General features: G+C 47.9%; 1 protein-coding gene across 2 annotated transcripts in view; it reads left to right on the forward strand.

The window, feature by feature from the left end:
- The window catches only part of CNNM1 (cyclin and CBS domain divalent metal cation transport mediator 1), a 48,829-nt gene extending 42,267 nt beyond the window's left edge, over positions 1–6,562 (forward strand). For both annotated transcript variants that reach the window (XM_045854691.1, XM_045854693.1), the window contains 4 exons: positions 958–1,141; positions 1,289–1,438; positions 3,069–3,170; positions 4,164–6,562. In XM_045854691.1, the coding sequence (XP_045710647.1) occupies positions 958–1,141; positions 1,289–1,438; positions 3,069–3,170; positions 4,164–4,243 (516 nt within the window). In that variant the 3' untranslated portion in view covers positions 4,244–6,562. The remainder of the gene's footprint in view (positions 1–957; positions 1,142–1,288; positions 1,439–3,068; positions 3,171–4,163) is intronic.
- The last annotated feature ends 2,903 nt before the right edge of the window (positions 6,563–9,465 follow it).

Here is a 9,465-nt window from a genome sequence, read left to right on the forward strand (position 1 = left end):
TGTGGATGGAAGGTCCCATCCTCCTCTACCAACCTCTGCCTGCAAAACAAGCCCTTCTGGGTAACGCTAGCACTAGAGCTTTCACCGGCGTCTGAAAACCTAATTTATAGTTCCATCTCTTTAGGATAGGTATAGTACTTCCAGTAAGACAGTACATGAATTCCAAAAGTAAATAAATAGTCCAATTATGTTTTAATTTAAAAATTGAGAAGAGATTGTAAACCAAGTTGGTGAAAAAGCTATCAGGAAGGAGTTTGCTACTGAAAGTAAATAGTAAATTTATCCGTGAGCTTCCTGGTCCAAAAAAAAGTGGAGAGGGTGGAAACAGTGGATCTTTGGGTTCTCATCCAATATAAGGAAGTATATAATCGCCTAGAGAAAGGAGCTTCTTTCTGGCAGTCATTTCTTTAGGGATTTAGCAGATGTACTCCTATATTAACTATGGAAGGCATCGAAACATACACATTGGCTTCGTCTGTGGTTTTGTCAGAGTTTGTGTTCTGTGTATGGCAGTTTCTTATTTCAGCCTTTTCCACAAGCTGAGGGTCTCATTCTTGCCGAGTTAGTCATTCTTGACTGACCCTAAGGAAGAGGGCCCTTTGGCAACGAAGCCTGTATTTTAAACATCTCCCTGGGCAACCACGCTGCTAACCGAAGATGCCCTCTGTCCTCTCCAGGGTCTCAGGGGAAGACTTAGCTCCTCTAGGTGCAGATGAAGAGTCCAGAGCCAATGAAAATGACACCGGTGGCAAACAAGCAAAGGGTCCCCTCATTGCCTTCACTCCCTGGTCTGGTAGAGCTTGGGTGAGGCCCCCTAGTTCATGGGCCCAGGCCAGAGTCCTGGGTCCCAAAGCACCCTGGTGGGGCTGCATCTGAGCTTGGTCAGGCAGGCCACACCTGGGGAGGGCTCGGCCCAGCTCCTCCTGAGCTTCTGCCCCCTCTGCCTCTTCCTTCCAGATCACACGGCAGCAGTACCAGAATGCACTCACCGCCTGCCACATGGACAGCTCACCCCAGTCCCCCGACATGGAGGCCTTCGCTGATGGAGACTCCACCAAGGCCCCCACGATCCGGGGCACACCCCAAACCCCCAAGGATGACCCTGCTGTCACCCTCCTGAACAACAGGAACAGCCTGCCGTGTAAGTCAGTCAGGCGGATGGGCTGGGCCACCTTTGGGTGGGGGCAGCCCTGCCTTCCTCCTCATAGCTGTCCAGAGCTGCTCTCTTGTCCTCATGGAGCCCCAGGCCTTCTCCAAAGCAGAGGGGTGACACTCGTGTGCTCCTCAGGCAGCCACTCAGATGGGCTGAGAAGCCCCGGCGAGGTCGTGTACCTGAGGATGGAGGAGATGACCTTCACCCAGGAGGATGTGACAGACTTCGAGGACCACAGCACGCAGCAGCTCTCTCTGTCTCCTGCAGCAGTTCCCGCAAGAGCAGGTCAGGGAGGGAAACAGGGCTCGGAGGAGCACGGAGGTCATTGCCGTCAGGCACTGGGTGAGGGGAGCCTGGGGCCCCGGCCCCTGTGTAGTAGGTCCCAGCTCTTAACACCAGGGAAGGAAATTGTTGTCTACTAAGCAACCACTATGCATCAGACCCAACCTAATTCATTCTCCTGGGAAGGCAGTGTGTAGGGTAGTGTTAAGAGCCAGGCTTCCACCTGGGTTCAGAGCCTGGCTCCTTCACTTAGGAGCTATGCAATTTTAGGCAAGTTACTGTGACTGAAGGTTCAGTTTCCTTGTCTAAAGAGGTAAGTTTCTTTATGTTAAAAAAAAAATACAAATCATGGTAACTAGCTCATAAAGTAGCTTTGAGCACAGACGAGATAAAATACAGAGGGGGCACATCCCAGTGCTTGGTACCACGCTCTCTAAATATTACGCAGTGATTGTCAGACCTGCTTTACAGATCAAGACATGGAAGTCTGCCACCACTCATTGCCAGGGCCCTTCCCTTCCTCTGAGGCCCAGAGACCAGAAGTAACCTTAGGACTTGTCCTGAAGTCTGAAATCATGTCACCTCCCTCCGGGACACTGGATGCCCCTGACTTGACATGGTGCTGCTCCAAGCTCCCAGTGTCCCAGCAGTCCTGAGATCTCTCTGTTCTTGCCCAAGATACACTCCCCCAAGCTTTCAGCAGCCCTTGGTACCCACTCCCCAGGTTAGCAGTTACCCCACCTGACCTTTGTTTGAGATCTGCCCTGGGCCATAGTCTGAGACCCCTCAAGTTCAGAGCAATGACCTGACAAGTGCTCATAGATTTTCAAAGTCAGGGAGACAACATGTATCAAATTGTAGCTAATGCGGCAAATCTGGGACATATGTAATCACTGGCCCAGGACCCAAATTTAGAGCTGATGTTCTGTTTCTCCCACACACACCGAGTTTAGTAGCTAAAATATGTAGCAAGAAATTGTATCAAAGGAATGAGAATGGAGGAGATGGGATAGTCTTTGGAAATTAATCCATCCTCCTCAGTGACACAGAAGGACCCTGAGACCTGGAGAAGGGAAATGGCCCGTCCATATACTGCATTAGAGGAGGCTCAGCCTCCTGGCTCAGAGTGCAGTGCAGTTCCCACCACACCGCTTTGCCTCCTGTTTAGGCTCTTCCTGAGTTGGCAGTAGGAGCCTGGGCCCCTTCCTGGCTGAGATTTCTGACTTCTCACTGGGTTCAGGGGGAGAAAGCCTGACATGCACTTAATTGTTATTGAGCCCTGTGATTTCCCAGGGTCTGTTCAAACAGAGGAAGGAAACATCCCCACCTGTCCTCAGATGTGCTTTTTGTCTGGCAAAGATGCCGAGTAGAGAACATTTTGTTCTCTCTTTCCTTTGCCAGACTTTGAATACTTGATTCTGATTCCTGTTCTGTCTCTTTGTTCCTTTTGTGGCACTAAAGTGCCCCTTGCTAAATAAAGGCTTCCTGGGCATCCCTCCCTTGTTAGGGCCCCTGCTGACTTAGCTCTGGTTTTGAACTTTCACCTGCTAAGAAACATCAATCAGAATCATTCCACTTAGATCCCTGGATGTGTAGGTTGGAAAAACCTGTGTCCTTTTTTCTGTCCTCTCAGCATCAGATAGTGAATGTTGCAATATCATCCTGGATACAGAGACCAGCCCCTGCAGTAGCGATTTTGAGGAAACCGTGGGCAAGAAGCTACTGAGAACCTTAAGTGAGTAGTTCTTCATCAAGACAAAAGCCACCCACCAGCTGGTTAGTAGAGAAAGCATGTTAGGATGTTACTCATGGAAGAGAAACCATTGGCTCCTTTTGGGAACCCTCACAAGGTTCAGTCATGGAAATCCATCATAGCGCTTCAGCTGGTACCTCACCCTTGGTAATTTGGGGATTTGTCCTATTCAAGTGACGGTTATCTAAGACAGAGATCTGCAAACCATGGCCCTGGGCCCACCCTGACCACCCCCCTACCTGTTCTTCTAAATAAAGACTTAATTGGATCATAGACAGACCCATTTGTTATTTATGGCCACAATGGCAGAGTTCAATAATTGCAAAATGGACCATAAGGCCTGCAAAACCTGTCTGGTTTTTGCAGATAGTAAAAAACCAGTATTTACTACCTGGTGCTTTAAAGACATTTATGTCCAGGAGACTGATTAGAAAGGAGAGTAGTATCTACCAAGGAAGGAAGTCAGTGGCAGAAGGAAGGTAAAAAATGCTCTTTCTAAAAACAGCAGAGCTGGGAATAGATTGCCCTTCCACCCCACCCACCCAGTGCCAGCAGAGCATTGGAGCTAGAGAATGTAGGTCCCTGGGGATGGTGCCCAGCTGCACCCACCACCATGGCTCATGCATGGGACAGCAAAGGTGTGAGGCCAATCCTACGTCAGAGGCTAGGCGGTCGATTGGGGTAAGGATGGGAAAGGCATGATCCCAAGCATTACATGGGCCTTCCTCAGTTCTCTCCAGGAAAGCTCCGTGCCATTAGCACTAGCCTGGGGTTGGGGCTTTTTAGAGCTGTCATCTCAGGTGGAAGGGGCATCCTCATCCTTCAGGATGTAAACATGCTGATATCAGCACCAGGCAGGACACAAGGCAGATTCCTTCCTGCCAGACTATCTCCATTTCCACTTCTGTTGTGAAGAAGAGAGTATGAATGTCTTCCCAGTCTTACAGAGTGATCCTCACAAACTGTGTTTTTCAGGTGGTCGAAAAGGGAAGAGGTCACCCGATGGAGAGAGAGACTCTGAGGAGAACTCCAATTTAACACCTCTGATCACATGACAGGGGCAGACATGGTTTGCTGAGTGCGTGAGATTCCAGAGCTTTGGGGGAGAACCCACCCTCCCATCATCTGCTTCTCCCAAGGCCTCCCACAGGTGACAGAGCGCACTGCTTCCCTTACCACCTCTTCACCCCTTCCCGTCAGTTTGGCAGATTTTCCCTCGTTGCCTCCAGTTTGACTCAGAGCCTTGCTGTGGCCACAGTGGAAGGAGGTGACTCCAGTGCAACATGCTAGAAATGGTCTTGTCCACAGCACAGTCTGGGACTGGAAAAGACATGACCCCAAGCTGACATTGCCACTCGGGGACCCTTGATGCCCCTTTTGTTCTTTGAGATCCCCTGATGTCATATTTCATGCTTAGCTTAGCTCAGAAGTGCCACTGACAAGATAGGCACGGAGGAGGCCGGAGTAGCAGGTATGCAAGTTAGTTCAGGAGAACTAATGCACCAAGAATTCCTCCAGAACTTGGAGGCAGTGGGATCAGCCATGTTGGCATGTAAGGCCACAGTACAGAAAACTGTTGGTGGCCGGTTCCCTGTCAGATAGGGTTCCAGCAGCCCTGAGAAGTATGTCTTGGCTGGAATGGAAAGAACGTGAAGTGGAACCTCAAGTCACTAATTTTCCCAGGGACACATCTGCTTTGGCTTCCCCTCGCCAGTTACCAATCCATCAGTAAATCGGCTCTGGGAGAGGAACAGGGAGCAGAGACACCCATTTGGGAGCCAGAGATGGAACTTTGGGTTTTAAGTTCAAATAGAAGTAGAATATATATGGAAAAATTCTAAGCTATTGAAGCAAGTTCAGCCATGACAAACCAAAGAGTGCCCAGGTCAGCCAAGAAGGACGCAAGCTCTCATGGGACTTCAGTGTGCATTACACAGGAACAGCGAAGAGTCTCTCCTCTTTCTCATCCGTTCCCCCCACCCCTACCCCTTACTACACCCCAGTAGGTCAGCCATGTGTACTTTAATCCAAGAACATGTTAGGTCTCTGGTTTTCCTCCTGGATGTGGGGACAGATGCAGTTCCAAACATAACCATCAGATGGCAGGATGACCGCACATACCTACTTGAGTAGAAAATGTTCCACTCTGGACTCAAAGCCAGCCTTAGGGAAAAGGTGGACGTGAAGGTTGTCTTTGGGACATCTGTGTCCCTTTCTGATCTAGCTCCCTGATCCAGTGCTGCCTGTTGAATCTCCAGAACATTCCCTAATGTTCTTTTCTTTGGGGTAGACCACCAGGCTTACCTCCCCTTCCTCCACAATCAGGACATTCCCATGTCCTCACCCATTCCATCAATAATCACATGGGCTGAGTAATCATATAATAATTCCTCTGGGTTACTTGCAGCTCAAAAGAAAATGCTTACCCACAGGAACCTTTAACTCAGGAGTTCTTAACTTGGGGTCCATCACCCCAAGGGGTCCATTGTTGGACTTCAGAGGGTCCATGAAACTTGTAACACTAGGAATTTAGTGTATGTGTTCTTATGCGTGTTTTCAGGAGGGCTAAAGCTTTCATAAGTTTCTCCAAGGCCTCAGGCCCACAAAGGGTTAAAAACCACTATTTTAACTGAAAGTGGAACTTTCAGCCCAAGGTTTCTGCAATGCAGAGTGAAGTGAACAGTGGCAGTTTGAGACAGATTTTTAGTCGTAAGTGGTCTTCGCAAGTGTCCTTGAAATCAATGGGGAAAGCTGGCACCCACCAAGGAGTGGTCCTCAGAAATTCTTGGCACACCCTAGGCTGTGCACACCCTAGGCTGTGCACAACCTACACCCCACATAACTTCATCCCCCTCTTCCCCGCCAAACCGGAGCAGCTCTTGAAGCCAGGAGCTTGTGGAAGTAGACTCTCCAGCTGGGGATGCCTTCTCCAGCAGTGTATTATTGACTTCACATCCCTTGCCTGGCCCTACCTGAGGCTCAGCAGTGCATGACTTCTCGTGGACAGTTCCACAGCTACCACCCACCTCCAACACCTAGTCTCACCTGGTAGGAATAGGCAGTGTCAAGCCCCCTTCCCCCACCCACGTGCTGACTGCCTTGGGCCCAAACCAGCAAACTGTAAATTTCAAGCAAGAAATGTCATCATGCATTCTTCTTGCCCAGCTGGCCACGGGCCCAAGGGGGCCTGTCTGGCTAGTCTTCCCTACATTACCACTCAGGCCACCACTATCGCATTACATCCAGCCCTTTGCAAAATCCCTACGGAGCCTGTCACCACTCCCTTCCCTATTCCCCAACTGCACCACCCCAAATTTTCTTCAGGTTAAAAAAGTTTAAAAAAAAGAGGATTGTAATTTTAAAATAAAGCATCTATGAAGGCTTCATGAATTGTAAATAATTTTTAAATAAAATGAAAATGCTTTTCCTGAAATGCGACTGTTTTCCTTGCCCCTGAATTTCAGAGTTCTGGAGTGGTTTTATTTGAGATACAGGTTGTATGGAGCGCACATGTGATGACCTCACCTGGGGTCCACCTGCCTGAAGAGGCTTGTTCTGAAGACCAGGTGTGAGACTGCAGTTAAGGTTACAGCAAAGTGCTGGTGCTCTGCTTTGGAAAGCCAGATGGGTAAGATTTTGCAAGAGCAAATGCCAGAAATGGGAAGTAAAACCCAAATGAGAAGAAGCCAGAATGTGAATGAGGGCAAGAAAGAAGCACTAAGACAGTATTTTGTTAAACCCATGTGATGCATGACACACTGGTAGGCACTTTTCAAGTTCAAGGTCTTGGGGGCCAGACCCAGCCTAGCCCTTGAGACCACATGCTAGTCACAATGGCTTGCTTTTTACAGACTATTTGGAGAGAGGCTGCAGTGGTGAGACTCCAAAAGTTTTCCACCAAAAGCTGGGGAAAGGAACAGGGGGGTGAGCCAGGCTAATTGGTCAGTTTTAAACCAATGCAGCAGGGAGGGAACAGCCAGGCCTGTGGGAAGGTGTGTTGGGTAACATTTAACATCTTTGTTGTGGAAGGAGCCTGGGATTTGACACCTGTGGCCAATCTCAAACCAGAACCCAGGACAATTAGCGGCCTATGCCAGGACAACTTAAGATTTTTCCCAAGAGCCTCCATAAAAGCTCTTAACTTCATTAACAGTAAAAAATCATCGGCAGTAACTGAGGGCTTTATGTGCCAAGTCTTGGGCTGAGTATCCATTTGCTCATCTCTTTCTCAAAAACTACCCTGTGAAGATCTTAGTCTGTTTTGTTTTAATCGCAAAGTGGGCTCTGAGCATTCAGGTGACTTGCTCAAGGTCACACAGCCAGGAAGTGGTAGGGCCTGGAGGAGTGCCGTCCTCGAGAGCAGGCAACATTTGTGAAACCATTGTATCTCCGAAGCTCACAGTGCACGGCTGCATGTGGAAGGCCCTGAAAAGTCCTGCGGCAAAGAGCCCTACCCTAACTTACCAAGCGCCGTGGTTCCCAAACTTACCAAGAGCGCTTTGTTCATGGGGACACATGGGGAAACACTGAACAAAACCTGCGTAGGAGAATGAAGAAGGCCGAACTCCCATCGAGACTAAGGCTTTTTCTTAAGCACTAAAAACATTTTAGCATGTTGGTAGAGGCACTTTGGTTTAAAGAAATATTTTTTAACCATTTCTTATTTAGCTACTCCCCCTCCACAAAGAGAAAAATTAAATTTTCCAAGAGAAACTAAATACCAAGGAAATAAGATTTTGTCCAATGGGACTGCATTGGAGGGCCACAAACCATTTTGATATCTTAGACTTTTTTTGCCCCCTGGCAGGTAATATCCTCGTTGAGAGATTTCAACCCTGGTTTAAAACTATGCTTTGGGAATGGAAGATTGACAGGTGAAATCATTTTACTCCTTTTCTGCCTGTCTTCCCTTATTCACGACAAGCATCTTTCAGTAGGAAGAACAAACCCTGATAGGAAGGAAATGGAATGGAAGGTAACAAGGAGTGAAGTGTGAGGTCAAGTCATCACTTTTTAAAAAAACTTTTAAAAATGTATTGGGATGACATTGGTTAATAAAACTATATAGTTTTCAGATGTACAATTCCGTATTATCTGTATATTGTATTGTACGTTCACCAAAGTCAAGTCTCCTTCCATCACCATTTACATTTCATCACTTTAAATCCATTCTCATCACCAGCCCAATCGCACACTAGCAGAGTTCTCTGAAGGACCCAGCGGGATGGTGAGGGACTTGGAAACCATTTCCTGTGCAGGAACACTGAAAAATGGGGGGAGGGGGGTGCTTCACATAGAAGGGCAACAACTAGGAATAACAACTGCTACTTCAAATATTTAGAAGGTCATCAACTAGAAGTGCCAGTGGACTTAATGTCTGTGGTCTAAAGGAAAGGAGGAAGGAGACCAGGGAAGTAGAACAAACAGATCAAATTCTGGACCAAGGTAAACAACCTCTTTAATTACGGTGCTCCATCCACAGAATGGGGATGCTTCACCAAGTGTTAAAAGAATCCACCACCACCACCCCCGTCCCCGGGGGTCAGCATGGAAGAGACTATAACACTTGGGGAGAGAAGCTGTCGTTGACTTTGAAGACCCCAATTATCCCTAAAGACTGTATGATTTTCTAACAACTCAAAGGTATCCTAGAAAGGGGCAGATCCTGTTAAAACAAGGATTATCATTCACTATTTTCACACTCAGGACTCCAATTCTACAGAACCATCAGGGGTAAGGTCCCTCGGACTCTGGATAATGTGATCTGTGCTGAAGTGGCTCTAACAGATCAGGAGGTGCTCGACTGCACTGGGCGGGACTGTGATCCAGAATCACCCTGAGGGTTGTCAACCCTTCTATGAATCCGTGACGTCCAGGGTCTTGAGTGATACAAGAAGACAACTGGTCTCTGTAGGACAAACCCAGGTAACCGGCAAGAGCTGTGGAGCGGCGCGTTCACTGAAGAGAAGCCTGCTGCCAGCAGCTAACACATACATCCTTCTCCAGCACCCATTTTAATCCATGGGTTACAACCCATTAGTGGGTCACAAAACCAATTCCACGGGTTCTCAATCAGCACTTTTATTTCTTTAGTGAAATGGAACACAACAGAAGGGAATGGACTAGAAAATAACCAGAATGCATTGCACGTAGAAGGGCAAATACTGGTTTGTGACATTTCAGTTAAATGTGTGCACGTGTGCATGATGTAAATATATTTATTTCTTACTTTGGCTGCCCTGAAGAACTAAAGCTTGGGGCCAGGGACACAACCATG

The sequence above is a fragment of the Phyllostomus hastatus genome, unplaced genomic scaffold (assembly GCF_019186645.2).
Source record: "Phyllostomus hastatus isolate PE091 unplaced genomic scaffold, TTU_PhHast_1.1 phas_scaffold_1066, whole genome shotgun sequence".
In the NCBI taxonomy this organism is placed as follows: domain Eukaryota; kingdom Metazoa; phylum Chordata; class Mammalia; order Chiroptera; family Phyllostomidae; genus Phyllostomus; species Phyllostomus hastatus.